The 21240-nt window shown below is 39.9% G+C and overlaps 1 protein-coding gene across 3 annotated transcripts in view; it reads left to right on the top strand.

The window, feature by feature from the left end:
- The window catches only part of kcnh3 (potassium voltage-gated channel, subfamily H (eag-related), member 3), a 117469-nt gene that overhangs the window by 75352 nt on the left and 20877 nt on the right, over window positions 1-21240 (top strand). For 2 of the 3 annotated variants that reach the window (XM_086220157.1, XM_086220158.1), the window contains exons 2-7: window positions 4419-4652; window positions 5905-6039; window positions 11482-11621; window positions 13414-13672; window positions 14787-14944; window positions 16200-16401. In XM_086220157.1, the coding sequence (XP_086076283.1) occupies window positions 4419-4652; window positions 5905-6039; window positions 11482-11621; window positions 13414-13672; window positions 14787-14944; window positions 16200-16401 (1128 nt within the window). Of the gene's footprint in view, window positions 1-4418; window positions 4653-5904; window positions 6040-10814; window positions 11379-11481; window positions 11622-13413; window positions 13673-14786; window positions 14945-16199; window positions 16402-21240 lie in introns of those variants that run through there. The other variant, XM_086220159.1, reaches the window with a different exon arrangement.

Genomic DNA, 21240 nt, shown 5'->3' with positions numbered 1-21240 from the left:
GGCAGCTCAATGCCTTTAAGTTAATAAACTTTTGAAATGTCTGGAAGATGAATAAACATCACAACCTTTCTTGTTTGTGGTTTTGTTGCGTTAGATATTGCTGCTGTTCACTCACTCCGTCTCTCATGTGAAATAAGGTTTACTAGAGTGACAAAGTATTTTCCTTTTAAAGAATGTGTTTGCAGGGAGCACCGCAAACACTGAGGCTATGAGATGATTAGGATGCCAGTGGGGACACATGCTAGTAATGGAAACAAGGCAACACAATGAATCATGTGAACTGTTTATCCAATGAGGATTATAAGTCTGGATATCATTCAGAGAGTCGTACCAGTGCTCAGCAAGCCTGCAGACTTTGAAACCATAAATCCTTTTCTTTATTTTTCTGTCAGCATAAAAGCTTTGTGTCAAGCAGTTCTGACCGACGACACAAACTCTTGAAGAATATGTTTTTTTAAAACTTCCCTTACTCAGCTAGTAAGAAAACTGTCAAATTAACCTCATTTACTCCACAGGTCACATTTTTTCTCTTTTAATGTTTCATTTGAATTAGATTTTTTGACCCTAAATTACAAAAAGCAATATAAAATTTTTCAGAATGTGTTGAAAAGAAGCTCACTAAAAGGATATAACAGCCAATTTGGTTATAATATATAATTTCTGCCTTAAAAACATTTGAGCAGGACAAGATATTTTTGACCTGGAAGGACAAAAAGTGCAATATCGAAGGCAACGCAAAGGTTAAATTCTGTTTTTCTGAATTATCACTGGTCGCTTAAGGTTTGTTTAGGTGCTGCAGGACGCCAGGATTCCTCCTGACACACAGAGTGTTAGACTTTAGCTTTCAACAGTAATATTGCACACAAGGTCAGATCTCACACACTCATTTATAATTCAATTCACAGTCACAGCCACATTTGACATTCATTAAAAGTTGAAGCCAAAAAGAGGATTGAGAAAGGAAGAAACAAGGGAGGGCGAGACTGAGCGGTGGCTGTCAAGAACAGTCAGAAATTGGAGGGATTTGAACCGCTAACCAATGAATGTGACTGTTGAAAAAAGAAAGTGGGGATGGGGGAGGGGGGGTGACAGTTACAGTACAGTGGAAACATGCACACAGATCGGGGCAGTCATTATGCAAGATGAACATGAAAACTGTTTCCTGGCAACAGAAAGTAAGACTGCCAAGATTGAACAGAGCTACCAATTACCGCTTGATCGTTTTAGAAACCTGTTAGATTATCTGTATTCATGCCATCGTCTTTGTGTCGTCTTCACCGTTTTGCGCCATATGAGTACATAACTGTCTAAGTCCCATGTTTGTGTTTTCTGTCTAGTCATCTGACTGATGCTAACTGAGGGAGGGAACATCGGAACCAACGATGAACAATACAACTTATTCCTCCAGCTATTAAAACACACACTTCTCAGTGATTATTTCTTGCATACAGAACATTTCCACATAAAGTCCACTGCTGCCCAAATTCTAATGTGAGGGCTCTTTTTAAAGGAATATACCAACTTTTTGGGAATTTTGCTCACTTGCCATCCTCCAGATCCGGACAAGGAGATACGTACCCATCTCCCCTTTGTGCTGCATTAGGAACCTGAGACCCATGGAGATCATCTGATTCCCAGTTAGCTTTGCTCAATGAATGGTGGTGAATGGTAGGTGTTAGCACACCTCTATGGATATTGATTTGTCCAGAGATGATCCTCCTCATCTTCAAGTCAGCCATGGTTAGCAGCAGCAGTTTTCAAATGTTTTGCTTTGTTGATTGAAGTTTTGAGGTGCTGTATCAAATTATTTGGACCAGTCAAGGGGGTAGCTCAGTGATTCTAATATTGCAATATGTCATACTTTTCAATAATTTCATAACATAATTTGTATATAACTCTAGTCATGTTAATGTGGACAAATCCGTTTTGAGGAAATTTATTTGGTGACTATTAAAAGATGTGCTAACACTTCCCATCCACTACCTTTCATTGTGCTAAGCTACCTATCTAGCTCAGCTCCCTGATGCATGCAGAAAGGAGAGAAAGGTATCAATCTTCTTATCTGGCTCTGGGCAGGAGGGGAAAAAAAATATGAATTTCCTGTAGATTTAATCAATGTTTTGGGTTAGAACACAGAGGCCAGAACTACAACTCAGTGCACTGGCTTGCAAGCCTTTGTGAAGAGCATAAAATGTTTGGCGCACCCGACAAACGAGTGTTACAGGGTCACACCCACACAGAGTTATAAAAAGCCTGCAACTCCCCACCAGTGGCTTGCAACTGAAGAAGCCTCCTGGATGAGAGTGAAATGTCTTCCAGGAAACTGAAACAGTCCACTTTACTACAACATAGCACTTAAGAGATACCATGACCTGGATGACTTAGAACCTTTACTGACATCTTTGACACTCCTGATTCCCTGAGGAATAGCAACCGTGACAAAATGGACTGAGACTAAAGTAACAAGATAAGGGCAATTTGATTCAGTTTTCCAAAAAAATGTCTGATGAAAAATGTCCAAAGAAAATGCTGAAAGTGGCATGTTCTTTTAATCTTTCAAAAGGTTAAGGTCTAAGGTGCATGTTGCAAAGTTACTTGGGGTGTGCCAAATTTATTTGTGCAAAGTGGCTGATGAGTCTCTGAACTGGTGTGTTTTGTAACTGTTAGCATTTTCATGGAAAATGTTCAGAATCTTGTCTTTTCCTTTTGGCTTTAGCTTGGTTGCAGCAATCTTGGAGGCAAAATATGTTTTTTGTTTCCAACATATCTTTGTTTTTGTTGTGTAATTACTATTAGTCATTTCCAGGAGCATTCAGGAACGTCTGCCTCTGTGTCTCATGTCTCATGCCTGGTAACATATCCAAGCATGGTGCACTCAGTGATATCATGGCTGATTCCCACAGGAAGAACAGTGAAAGGCAGCATGACAGCATATAAGTCAATAGAGGCTGCTAGGAAGGTGGGCTTCACTTCTTTGCTTTCAGTTCCTTTGTTGGCATCACCGCATGTCTCTGCTGTCTTCTTACAGACCAAGAAAAAGGAAATATGTGCTTGTGTCAGGAGAGGGGGTAATTAGCTAATGAGCTAGAACGTTGTGATTGACAGCTGTTACTTGAAGAAGTGATACACACGAGTAATAGACTTTCACACACACACTCACACACACACACACACACACACTTTGACATCATAGTTTGAGTATTAAATATTAAATAAGGAATCCTGAGGGGCCGTCAGAATTGATGGATCAATGGGAATGCTTGAGAACAAAGTAATAAATAATCCATTTTAGATATATGCCCAAGGCCTTTCACTGAATTTGCACCAGCAAAGTGTTCTCTTCATATCTCTCTCTCTCTCTCACTCACACACACACACACACTGTACACATCTGTCTGCTGCTGATTGTTAATCAACAACCTAAGTGTGTGTTGCTGGGTTTTTGGAGGAAATGCTGTGGCTCCAGTCAGGCCGGTTGCTGCCCCAAGGATTGGCTGCATCAATTAATGAAATCTCAGAGGGTTGTGTGATTACTTCTGATGGTGTTTAATTGTCCTGATGAAGTCTTGGGTCTGGTCTGATGGACCTTCCATTGCTCAGGAAAACCAGCACGCTCTCCTGTCTCTCTTATAGAGGTTGATTTCATGAGCATTTTATGTCATATCTAAAAACTCTTGTTTCTTCAAGAAATGAAGAAGAATATGTCAGTTAAATACAGGCCAACTCTCTCAATGAAAGAAAAAGAGATTTACTGTTGTGTCATGTGACAAGACTCAACTTGAAGGTGTGTATTTGAAATACCAGAAATAATGCAACAGTACTAGTCAGAATCTGACAGATGCTTGATGCTTTGGGGCGTACACTTCAGATTATAAAGGTCAGTACTTATGTATCAGCCTATATTACATGGGTATGGAAAAGCAAAACAACAAGACACAAATAACAACGTTTGAGTAGGAGTCGAAGTATAAACTCATAGTTTTGTCTCTTTTGATGTTATATATGAAAAATGTTTTAATTTAATTTATGAAGATTGTTCTGTATACTGTATTTATTACTCTTGATTTGTTTTTTTAATCATCATTTAATGGTTTTACATTGTCCAGAACAAACGATTCCAATATATCTAAAAATGACCAAAATCCGCTGATATAACTAACCAGTTGGTGAATTAGTCAGGGCCTAGAAAGAGTATTATGTCAGTCTGATGTAATCAAAGGATGTTGATGATACGCAACACATGTGAGGAACTCCATATCTCCTTGCCAGAGCTGCATTATGCTTAACATATTAATAAAAAGCCAGTCAAGAGGTCACAGGTCTATTTTACTTCATATGCATGAAGCTGAATTCTCAAGTGAAAGCAAAAAAAAGTTTACATTTTTCTTTTTTCTCCTTGCTCTCTTTTCTCCTCATAGACAGCAACTTTGTTCTGGGAAATGCCCAGGTCCAGTCTCTCTACCCAATCGTCTACTGCTCAGATGGATTCTGCGAGCTCACTGGCTATGCTCGCGCCGAGCTCATGCAGAAGAGCTGTGCTTGTCACTTCCTGTATGGCCCAGAAACAAGTGACCGGTTGACGGCCCAGATCCAAGGAGCACTAGATGAGAGGAGGGAGTTCAAGACTGAGCTGGTCTTCTACAAGAAAGAAGGTTAGACGGTGCAATTGAACTGCATGTGGTGTTTATATATGGCCTTTATTATAATTAATCATAATCACAATGTGGCCAGGAGATTACAACATTTTTCAACTAATTTAAAGTCTCAAATCTGTTAAAAATGTGTAGTATTTATGAGTTAGTATTTCATGTTTCGACTGCAAGCTCATCATCAATTTATTTATTGATAGATCAAAATACTGACATATTTACAACTGCTCTACTTTAGTATGGTGCTAGAATGCTGCTGTTTTTTGAAATTGAAAATAAAAGATTCAAATGTTGAAACTTGTTTTTGAAAGCTTAAAAGGTAACTAAAAAAGCTTGAGGAAAGTTATGATAGGCTAAAATTTTTTTTTAAATATCTGAGAACATTATTTTGTAAAAGACAAAATAATGTTCTCAGGTTTTTTTTGCTTATAAGTACAGGTTCTAAGTCATCCAGGTCATGGTATCTCTTAAGTGCTGTGTTTTAGTAAACTGGACGGTTTCAGTTTCCTGGAAATACTTTTCACCTCTCATCCAAGAGGCTTCTTCAGTTGCAAGTCACTGGTGGGGAGTCTACATAAAAGGTGGAAAAGCTTATCATTAATAAATGTCAGATCAGGCAGCAAGCAAGCCAGCCATCGTAGAAAAATCATAAATTGTGGTCAAATCAGCTACCTCAGAAATTTGGAGTGCACAGCCCAGCAAAATATAACACAAACAAACCTTTTACAGATTAGATATCCAACAAGAAAACCATCAAGTTGGAGCAGATTGGAGGATTAATTAGAGATTTCTCACAGAGATCTCTTCCTTCATCAAAGAAATTTAATTTGTTTCATGTGTTTTGTCCTTTTAATGAAGTATTTTGGGTGTATTTGGTATATATAAATAAATTTGGTTTTCCTTGCCAAAAGGCAAAAGCTTAAAGCTTAATCCTCATTTAGAGGGTTCTGGTTCATTGGCCCAAACTGGGAGATAGTTCCACAGGAAAAAAGCCTGACAGCTGGTAAACCACACAAGATTTTCAAGTGTCAGATTCAAAGATGAGACCCACACCTGGGAACATAAAAGCCTGTGATGTCGATTTAAATATTATTGTACAAGTGTATAATTGCACAAGTAGATAATCATTTTAATTATAAAGAGTAAAAAACACTTAGGGGAGCAGCAGGAGCAAAGAAATGAGTTTAACACAGTCTGAAATATTTTCGGTGTAAAGGGTACGCTGACAACATGTTTGCATTGTTTTTCTGTCCAGGTACACAGTTCTGGTGTCTTCTGGACATTGTGCCCATAAAGAATGAGAAGGGTGAGGTGGTTCTCTTCCTCGTGTCCCACAAAGACATTACTGACAAGAAGAAGGACCAGGATCCTGAACAGGGACCTGACACAGGTGAATTCACATCACTAACACAAACTGGGACTCCAACTTCTCAAATGCTGACTTGTATTCAGAGATGTTACCAGTTGCCAACCCCCCCCCCCCCCCCCCCCCCCAAGATTTGATTGGTCACTAATTGAATTTAATTAGTAGCCCATTAACAAGTGAATATCTGAATTTTTGGAAACAATTTTCTTCTTACAGCTGACCTTCTTGAACACATTCTTGAAATCCCAGGCTTGTTTTAGCACTCTGCAAAGTTCACGATATGCTCCATTAAAGGTGCCCCCTGTCGCCCTATGTTCCCATTAGTTGGGGCACCCCCCCAAGGTTCAACCTTAATACATCTACTCTTCTTATTACACATCCATCCTATTGGGTCTGTCTGGGACATGAATTAGCTCAGAAATAAATACCTTAATCTAATATTCCATACTCTGTCCCATGGTTACCCAGATCATTCTCACAGTAGCTCTTCTTATTCTCTCATTTATACCTGTTAACCAAAGTAAGTGTGCTCCCTCCGGGCTCTTGAATAGTTTCACAGTAGACCCTCTTGCAATGTACTTTAATTCAGTCTGGGGGTTATTGTCTAATTACTTCCATTTAATCTTTTATTGGTTTATTATGTTCCTATTAACTTACATTGTCATGCTGTTTGTTTTTATGGGTTTTTTTTTATTTTCTATCAGCATTTTTGTTTTGTGAAATTTTAATTGAACTTGTGCGTTTTACCATTTTATTTCAATTTCATTTGGTTATTGCTTTTGTTTTGTGTCTAGAATGTTCTTTCGTTCATTCTTCTTTCCATAATGAAACATACATTGTTAATCTTAAAAGTTGCTGTTTTGCCTGTCAGGGATAAATTTTGGAGAATAAAGGTAACTAACAACCTCTTTGAATCACTTTAATATGTGTCCAAAATATTTAATTCGTTAATCCTTAATTTAACTCATCCATCACCCATTTTATCTAAATATCAATTGATGAAAAGTTTTGCAAGGTACAAATTGTGCAAAGTCTGATAATGCTCATCATATGCCATACAGTTACCGACAACTGAGATGTTCTACCTCTCTGCTTATTCTCAGAGTAGGAACGGTGCCACCATTGTGGACACTGTGCATACATGTAATCGTGCAAAAGTAGTATTCAGTATCGATGTAGATTTTAGGCTGCTAATAATGGCTGTCTGTTACAGCAGATCATTGCATATAAATTAGCCTCATACGTTGGCCATCAGGCATCAGAGATCTCATAGAGTGATCACACGAGCCTCCACGAATGGTGATTGTCTGGTCCCAAGTTACAAGACCTCATTTTTTTCAGTCTGCTCTCTGTGTAAAGCGGGCCAAACTTTGGAACTCTTTAACCACTAACCTTAAATTAGAGACCAACAGTAATATTTTTAACACAGGTCTGAAACAATGGCTAAAATAAAAACAACAGTGCTCACGTGAATAGCTTTTTACTGGTTGATTGCTTGAACATATTGCCTTTGTAGCTTGTTTATGGATTTAATATGGAAAAACGCTTGAATTCTTTTGGTTTTACCTTTTTCTTTATCTCTATTTAAACTGTTCCATCTTTTCAAAAGGGCCTATGGGCAAGTGTTGCGAATTAGCTCTTGTGCTAATACACTCGAATACTGCATCGGGTTTGTCCAGTGTAATAGCTATGTCCACATCAAATAAACATTAAATTAAAAAAAATAACAGTGTCATTATTGATGTTCCCTCCAGTATTCTTGAGGTAATTTGATGTTCACCCTCCCCCACTCCCCACAACTTTCAGTGAGATCTTCACTCTGGCTGCAGATAAATTTTAACCTTGTAGAGAGTGATGCAATGTAATTGAGACTCATATGTTGAAGTTGAGCTTTTAAATTTTTAGGTTGGACTGGCTGTTGCAGCTGCTGTGTGTTGTGTGTCCTGCTGGGAACTTGCTTGGAATCCCTTATCCAATATTCTACTGCTTGCTGCTATTTGGCTGAATATGTTATTGTTTTATTGTTGAAATTAGTGAAGCTTGCTTTAATACAGATGAGGCTTTACACATTACATTAGATATTACAAAGTAAACTCAACATCTGGAGTGCTGCAGACATCACAGGGGACGGAGGACAAGCAATAAAACAGGTGGAGTGGAAGGCAAGAGTGGGAATTCAAATGGTTTCCATCCCTTTTATTCATTGTTGAGACGAGACATTTCAGCTGAATTGTCTGTGAATGAGTTGAGGAGAGATGTGAAAAAATGTCTCTGACATTTATCAGGTGATAGGTTAACACCATCAATCATTCTTACCGTCTTCTGATCCTCAGTAGGAGTGTGCTGACCAGCTGAATCGGCCGGCTCACCACTCACAATTAGCTCCATGGTGTGCTTTTTCATAATGCCTCAGTTAGCAAGATGAAAGGAAAGCAAGTGGGATAAAAAGAGGTTTAGAAAACATTTCTGCAGCAAGAAAAGAATCAAAGAGGTTGTTTTTTTTAAAATGTTAAAGAATCACTGGGGCTTTTTGCCACATGAATACTTTGTCTTGTGCTGCCAGGACTTCCTGATAGTTGTCAAATCTCACTGGGATCTTCCTGGATTAATCAAGTGATTACCAACAGCTTTTGTTTTCGCTGATTCTTGCTTCTTCATCGCAACGGATAGAGCAGCTGATAATTCCCTCATGTTATTGCTTGTTGAACAGGTAGCTTTAAGCCTGATGCTATCTCTAACTCTTCCTGACATCTGTTGGGAACCTTGTAACTGCTAATCATTCAGGGTTACAGACTAAATAAATGGTTAAAAAAAAAAGTCCTACGGTATGTACTAAAAGTAACATTTTATGAATGAGGTCCACAGAGTGTGAGTGAGGTGGTGTAGAGATAATATCTAATATGGTCAGACTAAATGTCCACTGCACCTTTGGACTGTAAGTGCTGTTTCTAAACAAAGGATGGCAGATTAAGGTCTCGTTAATCATTTCATATCACTTGTTTTCTCTTGAAGGCACAAAGCCCCATAAGCGAGCTCAGAGATACGTACCTCAGTTTTATTTATCATCTCACGCAGGCCTGATTTGCAGGCAGTGTTGAGGACCAAAGCAACAATGAAAATATCCATCCTGCAGGCTGCTTGCTCAGTAGGCCTTTTTAAACACTTCAAAACACACACACACACACACACACACACTGCTGTATGCTGAGGCTTGAATGCGCTATATTAACTTTTAATTATTTAAAATGTATAGTCATTCTCTTTCCCTACTGGCAACCCCCCCCAGAACACAGTGTGTACTCTGAAAACCAGCTCATCTGTAAGCACAGTAGGATGAGAAGTAGCTGGCCTGAAGCCCTCAAAGACCTTCTCAACATTGTATTCCCCAGTCTGCTAATAGATATGTTGAACAGCCAGAGGCAAACAGGGCAGCACCCTTCCACTCTTGACTTTTATTTGACACCTTTGTATTGGCTGGAACAATAACAGAGAGGCCTCAGCCTCCTGTGTAGCCAGGAGTCATACTGGTTTCTCAGTGTGTCACAGTTCATTGCTGTTCAGCTCCAAGGCATAGAAAGATATTCCTGAGATATTCCTAAACCTGGAATAGGAAGGTTTGCCAAGCAAAGAATTTCATCCTGCAGCTAACTGACCATAACTCACTCAAAGCTTCCTAGGCAGGTACACAAGGCTGACAGGGCTTATAAATAAACATTCAAGTGTTCATTTTCTAGAGGAGGAATGCATTAGCTTTATGTTTCTATTATAGCTTCAAGCTTAATAAGACATTCTGTATAGCTTTACTTTTCATTTCATCAGAGAGGAAACTCCTCTGAGAGCACATTACTCTGTCCAGGCAAGCTCAGTCATTTCCAATTTAAAAACATGCCATTTTCCCCTATATTTCACACGTCTTCCCCAAAATTCAATGGCTATTTTCATTAACAAACAAGTTTGTTGGAAATCAACATTTTGTTTTTTGTATAATCCTGCTGACAAAAAGACAAACAGCACCGGAAACATTACCTGACTGTTCAAGGTATTAAAAAAAAAAAAAAAAAAAGATTTGCCCTATATACAATGAACATGGACAGTAATATTTCTGTCAGGTCCATTCACGTCAAGAAACACAAGAGATGATAACGAGCTTGATTTGTTTATTATAGTACAAATTGGCGGTATGTCTCTGTTCAGAGGAGTCCCTTGCGAATTTTTCATGAGCACCATGAAACAGGGGACCAGCAGCGTGAGGGAAGGTTCTCCCAGTTTAAGACTGGAAGAGCAAACATACCCCCGTGAACAGAGCAGCAACATGACATGGAACGAACTATGTCATGTATACATGACAAGGTGGAGCTGGGGAGGTGGAGGTTAGCAAGTTGCGAGCAGGAGCAACTGTACAGCAAATAGCAGCAGCAGCAGATAGCAGATAGCAGCAGCAAGTAGATAGCAGCAGCAGCAGCAGGCTGCAGTAGATAGCAGCAGCAGCAGGCTGCAGTAGATAGCAGCAGCAGCAGGCTGCAGTAGATAGCAGCAGCAGGCTGCAGTAGATAGCAGCAGCAGGCTGCAGTAGATAGCAGCAGCAGGCTGCAGTAGATAGCAGCAGCAGCAGGCTGCAGTAGATAGCAGCAGCAGCAGGCTGCAGTAGATAGCAGCAGCAGCAGGCTGCAGTAGATAGCAGCAGCAGCAGGCTGCAGTAGATAGCAGCAGCAGATTGCAGTACGTAGCAGCAGATAGCAGCGATGACAGCAGGCAGAGCAGCAGCCAGAAGCTAGCAGAGCGGGAGTTGAGGCCGGGTGACATTTAAGTTGAGAGGGGCCAATCAGAAGCAAGGGATTTGATCAGCTGATGCTGAGCAGCTGTGATCAGCTGATTGATCAGTTTGATTGGACGGGAAGCCAATAGCGCTTGACTACCACGGCCTGACAGAACTAACGCTAACGCTCGATTTGCAATCATCAATTTTTTTAATACTTGTCCAAAAATAGTAGGAGATGGGGGGTAGCCAAGAATGACGTAGTGTTATGGGCAGACAGAGGAAGAATCATAAGTGGAAATGAGATTTAGCCAAGTTTAGCTCCTTCTGTTGCCTGTATGAAATACCGTGCTAATTTTTATATCCTTTTATAATGAGCTCCATCACAGAAAATCCTTCAGCCTGTTCAGTTCAGCTCCCAGTCATCAAATTCTTGACTTTGTATTGGGTTCAGAAGAAACATCTTAGTTCTAAGTTGTACAGAAATCAGGGATGTGTGTTTTATAAATAGGGAAATAACCCAGGTGGGTCTGTGGATGTAAGATGTGGTTAAACTACGTTTATACAAGTTCTTTTTTTTTTAACTTCAACCGAAGAACCACAGCTGGTAGGAGTTCCCGTTTCACTCAACTTGTAGTTTCTAAGAAAGAGCCTGGTTTCAGTTCTTGCCGTGTGCTGGAGGTCATAAATCTGTTGATATTCCTCTACAGACGAGGAGACGGGTCTGGAGGTACATCAGGTAACGCGGCCTCCAGGATTCAACGCCAACCGGCGGCGCAGCAGGGCTGTCCTCTATCACCTGTCAGGACACTTGCAGAAGCAAGACAAGAGCAAGCTCAAGATCAACAATGTGAGTTTGTCCGTTCTCATTTATCGATACGCACTGATACATTTAGTCTTCTTAATCTGCTCTTCATATTTCATCTCATATTAGACGCTTTATTTAACAGTTTGCTAACTGCGTCATTGCACTACCAGTTTGAGTCTCCCATGTAAACAGTGGTAGGATCTGTTTCTTTGAAAAAATAAATGTAACTAGTTATTAAACAAAAAATTTACCTTGAACTAAATTCTTGATTCATCTCCACTTTTTTTAATCTGACTCGAATAAAAAGTTCAATTTTTAGCACCTTTAATATCCCCAGGATACTTAAAGCAAAATTATGTCATTATTTTACCTTCTCACATCATTTCATACACTACATAATTTGAAGTGATAGTAAATGTGAGAAACCAACAAGAACATGACATCATAATACATCATTATTTGTCTACAGTGGTTTGTAATGATTTTGAAAGGTATTGTAGCATTATAATGTACTTAGTTTTGTTGGTGGTGGTGTTTTTGCAGTAAATCCCTTCAATTCTCTTGTTACTGCCTGTTAACTGTTTGCTTTGTGCCATTAAATATCTACCGTACTTCTTCTCTTGATTTACGATGCATCTTTGTGCGCCCCTCCTGTTTCTTTTGTGTGTCTGTGTGCATGTACCCAGCTGTCCTCACACCACAAAACTCAATTAAAAAAAAAACTCAGGTTTGTTCATCTACGGGCTTTTGGAAGTTTCAGTGAAACACATTCAAGCGTCCCTTTGGGTGATTCAAAATTGTCCCTTTTGCAGCAATAGCATACAATCTACTGTAAGAGTGATTTGTATGTATTACACGCAAGCCCACTCTAGGTCAGTACCTCGTGATACTTGCTTGTTTGTTCTCATCTCTGTTGCAGTGCAATGGGCAACACACACACACACACACACACACACACACATTGACAGATGCTTTGGAGGTCACCTCTGGTTGACTTTGGGCTAAAATGGTCTGTATTTAGCTGATGTTTGTGAAAAACAAACCCTGTGCAGATTCCATTTTGAAAGTGGGTGTTACGCATTATAGGGATCCTTACAAACAGTTTGTTTTTATATGTTAGTGAAATTTTGAATCATGAATTCAAAATGATAATAATCCAAATTTTAGAGTAAGAAAAAATAGAAACACACCTGCAACACGTTTCCTGCCTCTACGCCCTCTTCTCTCACTGTTAATGGAAAGAAGAGGAAAGCTTTGCTCACAGCATGCAAATAGAGACTCTGTAACATTTGGTTGAAAATTAGATGAACTAGATCTGTTTTTTTCACATTTCTTTTAAAATGAGTAAAGACTGACAACAATGGACTCCATATATACATATAAACTTCATTTTGAGTGGGACAGCTTTTTAATGCCTGGATTGTTTCATCATCAATTTTAGAGGTTCAACAAGTGTGAGCAGGAGACAGTGTCCTTGTGTTCTTGTGTGTGTGTGTGTGTGTGTGTGTGTGTGTGTGTGTGTGTGTGTGTGTGTGTGTGTGTGTGTGTGTGTAATTGCGAATTGCATTGTGAGGGGAGACTTGGAGCCTATCCCAGCTGACATACTGTAGGGCAAAAGGCAGGGTTCACCCTGGACGGGTCATCAGGAGCAATTAGGGGCTCAGTATCTTGCTCAAAGATACTTAGACATGGTCAGTGGGGGAAGTGAGGATTGAATCAGCAACCCTTCTTTTGCTAGATGGTTACTCTACAGTACCTCCAAGCCACACTGCCCCTAGACTTGGAATATAAGAGAGTAGGGTTTTAATATCTCTATCCTTGTCACCCAACCCAGAACATGTTTGGAGAGAAGCCTCCCATCCCGGAGTACAAGGTAGCTGCCATCCAGAAATCTCGCTTCATCCTGCTCCACTACGGGACCTTCAAGGCTGGCTGGGATTGGCTAATTCTGCTGGCGACCTTCTACGTGGCCGTCACCGTTCCTTATAATGTGTGTTTCACAGTGGTGGGGGGACGAGATGAAGGGAGCAGCAGTGCCCCAAGAAGCCCACCCAGCGTCAGTGACATCCTGGTAGAGATCCTCTTCATTTTGGGTGAGAGACTGGATATGTGATCTAGATTAAGACACGCTCAGAAGCCACGCCTGACCAATTAACTAATCCTAATGAGCCCAATGATCATCTATTTAATTATCCCTTTATTAATGATGGAAAGTAAGCACAGCTTGCATCTGGCTGTCTCACCAGTCATGACAAAACTTTTTTATGAACAAAAGTTTTAATGATGCCCATACAGCAATGAAAGGATATGAGCCATTCACAATAGCCCATTACATCTCATTGCTAACTCATTTCCTAGAAAACAACAGGCCTCATTGTGCCCAGTCTGGTCCATCTAGAAAATCTAAATGAACGCAGGCCACTGGTCTATTTGCCCTTAATACAGAGGAGTGACCACAAGCTCTCGGTCAATAAACTTCTACAATCCAATTATACAAGCCACCTGCAGTTAAATGATGAACTCCTGTCAGTCAATATCCCATCTGTTAGGACTAATAGGACATTTATCAATACGTTCACTCAGCCCTTGATAGTGAGTTGTGCCATCAGACATCCATTAATTTGTTTGTTTCTGCTAGTAAGAGGCTTTTCATGAATGGGATGAATCCCTGGAGACTAAATAAGCAGAAAACGCAGCATCATGTAGATGTTTTTTGTTCTAAAACCCCATGGAGGTTCTAGTAATGTTTTCTGCAGGAAGTTGGGTTTTGTTCCTTTCAAAGGTAGGATAACATTCTTGACAACATTTTAGCAATGCTTGTCGTGCAAAAGATGACAGAACTTTTCTTGTAAGTTTTCTTTTTTAAAAATTGTCTACTTTTTTTTCTGGGATTTCAAAAATTATTTGCAGTAAGGTGCTTTTTTTTTTCTTCTTTTGGTCATCATTCAGTTTTTTTTTGTTCCGTCTGGTGATCCGCATATGAAAGTACTAATCGCATCCGTTCATAGTTAAATGATCAATAATAATCAATAATTGTCATATTTTCTCACTTCCAAGCAATTAAATTTCTATAAGACATCTTGCCCCCTGTTATCATCAAACCCTTGCTCTCTGTGTTCTTCATAGCTGTGTGACTATCATGTAACTGTCATGTTGGTAATTCCTGCTATTAGCTCTTGTTGTTGTTGTTGTATTTGTCCTCTGCAGACATAGTGCTGAACTTTCGAACTACTTTTGTGAGCACGTCGGGTCAGGTAGTGTACGATGCCCGCTCCATCTGCGTTCACTACGTCACCACCTGGCTCTTTGTTGATCTCATTGCTGCCCTGCCCTTTGACCTGCTGTATGCTTTCAACGTCAGCGTGGTGAGTCTCCTCCGTCTGTGTGTGTGTGTGTGTGTGTGTGTGTGTGTGTGTGTGTGTGTGTTTTATGTGTTTTCCTGTTGACATGAGAAACAGCATGTGTAAATCTAAAACTTTTAGTATCCCAGAAACAACAACAACAGTTAAAAAAACACTTGATTGTGGACATAATGTTTGTCTCCTGTGTTCATTTTCCACAAATCAGTGGCAATGGGCCAGGACTGGAGAAAGGGAACATGAATACTTAATGTCATAGGCTCCCTAGTGGATTTATTGGATCAACTTTTCATCCGAATCTCCTGCTCATCAGACAGAAAAATGGCAGTGAACCAAGCTGATATTTGTGCACATGCAGCAGTTTATTTGTATTTCCATGCTCAGGTTGCTGAGGGATGATGTACTGTGTAAATTACTACGCATGCATAAACAGTGACAAGACTCATCACAGAATTATAATTTAGAGTGATTTGACACTGAAATTAAAGATGCATGTATTAAATATCAACCATAAAGTAGAATGTATTAATAGAATACAATGACATGTCTTAAGGAATGCTTTGTGATTTAGATCCTCGGGTGTTAAGATGATAACAGAGTGGCCAGCTTATATTCATATTCATCAGTAGATTTTTTTGGACTGTTTTTCTGCTTTAAGTTTGGATTAAAATGATTGATAAGGACCAAAAATTTTAATTCATACCAATTTTAAGTGAGAAAAGCCCAAACCACATCTAGCATACAGAAGTCCCACCTCCAAAAGTGTTACTGGCAACATCATTGAAAGGATCCTACAAAAATTTGTTTAAGATGTAACAGAAATCTGACTTACTTACTCGAAACTTTCTTATGATCCCTCTTCACTTGATTGTCTCCTCAATTGTAAGAATGTCTCAAGAAAAAAAAAAAATCAGAAATTAATCTGTTTTAAGGTTTTCCGTCAACTGTTTACATGGATGTAGTGTAATCCGGTCTAGTGTTTACATGCATGGATAGATTTAATCAGAATAGCTTGTGTTACATGTCCACATTTGGATTGCTGAGTGTTATCAGCCCAAGATGGAGATCTACATTTATTCAGTGTGGTCATTGTTGTTATCATGTTCCTCTATTATTGAGTCATTCTGTGTTGAAAGGTAAACATACCAGAAATGTTAATATTAGCTTCTATGTAATCTGAGGTAATATCAAAAGCGGGAAAATAGATGGAATAGTACCAGTAATTTTCCTCAACTGCTCTTGTGTTTGTCCATCTTTGCAGTACTTTGGTGTCCATCTGTTGAAGACTGTTCGACTGCTTCGTTTACTGCGGCTGCTGCAGAAGCTGGAGCGCTACTCTCAGTACAGCGCCGTAGTCCTGACCCTGCTCATGTCCATGTTCGCCTTGCTGGCCCACTGGATGGCGTGTGTGTGGTATTTCATTGGTCGCAGGGAGATTGAAAGTCCTGGTTCCTGGGATATTGGTTAGTACTCACACACAACCATGCAGACAGACCTCAATCACTTTTGGCACTTTATTGTTTACTTTAGGCCAAATAAAACCTTCCCATTACGTATTTACAGTAATTGGAGCATACACAGATCTAAATTTAGTGGCTGCAAGGTTGGAGAGGTGGAAAACTACTCTCTGGAGCAACTTTACGGTCAATGTTTATGGGTGGAGAGCTTTTAGAGTACAGTTTTACATTTGGCTGAAGTCTTTAATTGCCACCGTGCTTGCATTGTGAATATCCTGCCAGTGGCAGACACCAGAATTTCATTTGGGCAATTAGTAAAGAAAGCCTTCTCTATCACTCCTCTCAATTATCCTATTAGCTCTGTCCTTTAGAAATCATTTCATGTCTCCCAAATGCAGGTTAATGAGATCTTATCTTACTGCAGCTTCATTCTATGAATTAGAATGAAAGGATGGAGCCCTTTTTCCATGGAAATTGTGTCTAGCGCGGCTTAAATATTTGATTCCGCAGGCATGTTTCAGCAGAGTGTCTCAAATCCTGTTGATGACATGAGACCTTGACATATCAACCGACAGGTAGTTTCCAACGGAACTAACTTTAATCCTTTTAACTTCCCACTGGAGCAAAGATGTGTTTGTGTGTGTCTTTCATTTTATTCTTCCTAAACATGTTGAAGAGTTAAATAATAACCTAAAAATGAGCATGTTTTTGTCATGAAACTTCTATTTTCCATTTTTTATTCTGAGTCGCTCATTGTCATTCCATTTGCCAGCCCCCCCAATCTTCCAACCTACGTATCATTAACTTTTCACCAAACCACATAATGACAGACAATAAAACCACAGTAAATTCATGTCAGCTGTCTTTCAATTTGCTATTTAGGCAGTAGGTGGGATGGGAGGTGGGGTGGGGGCAACAAAGACCAGGCTGGAGACTGACCTTTCTATGGCACCAACAATGACTCACGACTGAGCTCTGATATTGACTGTTGGTGGAAATACAGTGTCTAGTACAGAGTTCAGGACCTTGGACAGTTCAGACGGTTGTGTCTGTGCACCCAGAGGAGGAATAAGCACCTTGGACAGCATCAGGGAGGCTGCACAACGTCAAATAAGAACTGCAGAGATTTTTTTTTTTTTTAAATACCTGAGAGGAAAATTGGTTGTTTCAACAAAACAGAACAGAACAAACAAGACGAGCAGGTCGAACTATAGAGAAACTCTAAAGAACAAGATAAATAGAGCACATCTGAACGCAGAACAAATCACACTGTTGAGAAATAATTGCTATGTGACTTCATTACTTATATCACTGCTTACATTAGGCCATGGCTCAATTGTTACTTTTGCTTAGTAATGACAGAAAAGATAAAAGTGAAGATTCTCTGTCATACAGGTCACGGTGTCTCTCAAGTGCTGTGTTGCATTCAACTGGACTGTCTCAGTTTCCTTGAAGACGTTTTGCCTCCCATCCTCGAGATGACACAGGGCCATGATGATCCTTCAGTGGGCACAGAACCAGCTACTCTGCAAAAGAGTGAGACAGGTTCACTTCACCCTTGATGCAATGCAACCAATAGGGGCCAGATAGTAGAGAACCAGACATCTATATTACCAAATTATGGTCTAGACGACGTCACCAATTTTATGAAGAAGGCACTGATATCACATCACGCTCGGGGCAAGGAATTACAAACAAAGAAATTCATGACACGACAGGCATGGCAGAGATCAGAGGCTCTTACATGGAGGAACAAGGACAACAACACAACGCTTTCTGACACACAGGAGAAGTGAGTGTAGATTTTTTTGGACAATTGCTGACCCAACTGGAAAAGGATGTCTTCTCCAAAGAACTAAACTTTGCAGTGACCACTGACCTGATACTAGTAGTGGACCTCATCACAGCAACTGAGTCAGCCACCAGGACAACAAGTTGGTGGGCACGTAGGTAGAACTACTGGGGTTAAATATATCAGCTGCTCCTGCCAGTGCAAAAGCAGCATTTTCTAGCCTCACCTCATAAAAAAAGAAGGGCTCCGGCTTCCCTGAAAAGGAACCAGAACATCACCATCTTGTTAGCAGACAAACCACTTTGCTGAGTGATACCACCACCGATGAGACACTGACCAGGGATCCTATCAGCAACTACAGGAAGAACTTGATATTTTACCAGCAATAACTGGAAAAGGACCAAATCATTGACCGACCGCTATATCACAGATTGTACCTCAGTTTGGCTTCCCTAAGATTCACAAGGAAGGAGCACCACTCAGACTCATCATCAGCAGCATCATTTAGTTACTTTTCCAAACATGTAGCCAAGATCCTAGCACCCTTAGTGGAAAACACTCAACATTACATTGAACATTATATGGATTTTGCTCACAAGACTAGTAAGACAAACACTTTTACCAAGACGAAACCATGGTCTCACTTGATGCCACTTCACTCTTCACATGCATTCCAACCCAGGAAGCAGTACAGGTGGTAAGGAGATGCCTGCAGGATAACCCTGTAGCCAGGAGAACCAGCTGAACACTGGACCACATTTGTGCCTTACTTTTAATTATGAGTTAAAGAAGCCACCAACATCAAACTGGAGTGACCATCCTCAACAGAGAAGGAGGCCTTCGTCATAACCTGTCCTCCACCTTCAATACAGTCCAAAACATCTGCCCTTTGACACTCAACACCCAATCACACTTGGATCCCCCCGACCCTAACAACCCACATAGATACCTGTTGGATCAATGACCACCTAATGACCCACATGAATACCGACTGGGCCATCGACTCACATGTGACCTTGACGACTCTGAAACCCAGAGCTCACATTTAACAGTGACTGTAGAAGGTCACATCCACTCAGTTATAAAAGCCTGCAACTCTCCAATAGTGACAGAACTGAAGAAGCCTCTTGGATGAGACTCTAAATGTCTTTAAGAAAACTGAAACAATCCAAGTTGACTATGACACAGCACTAAATAGCAAAGAAAAAAGTACCTTGACATACAAAAGTAGTGTGAAAAAATGGAAAAACATCACATGGAAAATAGGGGCTGCCACGATTAGTCCACGTTGTCGACAAAAATCGATAATAGAAATACTCGACAATGGAATTCATTGTCGACTATTGTCGGCAGACGCGTTTTTCCAACAGAGTGAGGCATCTCACTTTATTATAATCTCTGCCGAGAGTCGCTCATGCGCAATCGCGTCTCTGTCTCTGAGCGGTAACATACAGAAATGGCGGCATCAACATCAGGTACACGTACCAAAGCTTCTAAAGTTTGGGAGCATTTGTGCCTAATTGGTTTTAGATAGGACATTTTTATTTAATTTTTGTATGAATCTGCAGTATGTTCAATAAAAGATGTATTTTTCATTGTACCATCACTCATTTATATTTCTAGGGATTGAGATTGTAGGCAGACAGGTCCACATCTCCCCAGGAGGGTGAAGGTTAAGTTGTGCCAATGACAAAGAAATCAGGAAACTACTCAAGTGTTGAGTAGCAGCATGACTGCAACTCACTCAAAGCTCAACCACAACTTGTTGATGATGGCGGGCTGCTCACTGTTTTAGAACGTACACACACACACACACGGTCAGAGCTACATGCCTGCAAGTGTGATGGAGAGGATCAATGAACGGGCGCATCCGTATTGTATTATTCATATTCCCTTCTTCTTTCGCTGTCTTTTCCTGATCTGCTTCTTCTGTCAGCCGCTCAGCTGGGCTTCACCACACCACAGACCAGCTCTGCAACTCTGCCCCTCAATTATTCATCCTTCCTCGCCATCCTTTTCACCGTCTTCCAAAATGAAACATTTTTTTAACGCATTGACTTTGCCATGTTTCTTAATCCAAATAAGAAGGTTTGTTTATACTCTTGCAACTTTGTAAGACTAAATGAAGGGTTTAAAGACAGAGGGCAAAAGCCTGACGGTTATTTGTAACTCCTGACATCTATTGTGTAGCTCTTGTTACTGTCAATCAGACAAGTGTACAAAGACCTTCATGTGGCAAGCACAACACAGTAGATGTCAGAAATGAGGTGCTACAGGTTGCTATGAGGCTTTGCTTCCAGTCTGTCAGATTAATCAAGGCTTTAAAGAATTGAGCAAATTTGTGTCTAAAGAACATTCCAATGAATGTGAGGCTGTTTTAACATTTTTAACATGATTATTATTTAGTGTAAGAACACAAGGATCCACATCTTCTGGGCTTGTCGGTCTGCAGAGTTGAGCAAAAAGAGTGTGTACTATAGAATGGGAAAATTCAGAGCAAAACAGTACAGTTCAGTACAGAAAATACTCAACTGTGAATGGAATGCGCTTTGTTACATGTTAAGTGGGTGATTAGATGCAATAATTACATCAATAGACGAGCAACAATTAATGATTTTGAGTTATTAATAATCAAGGTAAGTAAATGTTTTATTACAAAGGACTAATATTCATGTATTATGTCTTAATTTATCATAAATTTTTAATGTATTTGTTTATTAGGTATTGTGTTATTATTTATTTATTAGTGTTCGATGTTTTATTTGTCAACATTAATAACGTCAAGAGCAGTTCACACAGGAAGCAGTGAGAGTGGACATTTCAGTGGGACGCTGTCTTGTTAATGTACCGACCAATGCTATCCTGCAGTGATGCTATATTTAGTTTGACTCTTATTTTACACAAACATATTAATTATGCACTTGACCAACTCAACCATTTCAGCTTTGCTCACAGTTGTTTTTTTGTCTCTGGATGATATTGTTGGAAAATAAACAGAACACTTGCTTATCTGAGTTTAGAAAATAAGTATGATTTGCACAATGTAAGAAAAT

This window comes from Aulostomus chinensis, chromosome 12 (assembly GCF_037954235.1).
Source record: "Aulostomus chinensis isolate RoL2024-O1b breed Wild chromosome 12, RoL_Achi_v1.0, whole genome shotgun sequence".
NCBI lineage: Eukaryota > Metazoa > Chordata > Actinopteri > Syngnathiformes > Aulostomidae > Aulostomus > Aulostomus chinensis.
Note: the sequence above shows the minus strand (reverse complement) of the source record. Positions and strands in the feature narration are given on the sequence as shown.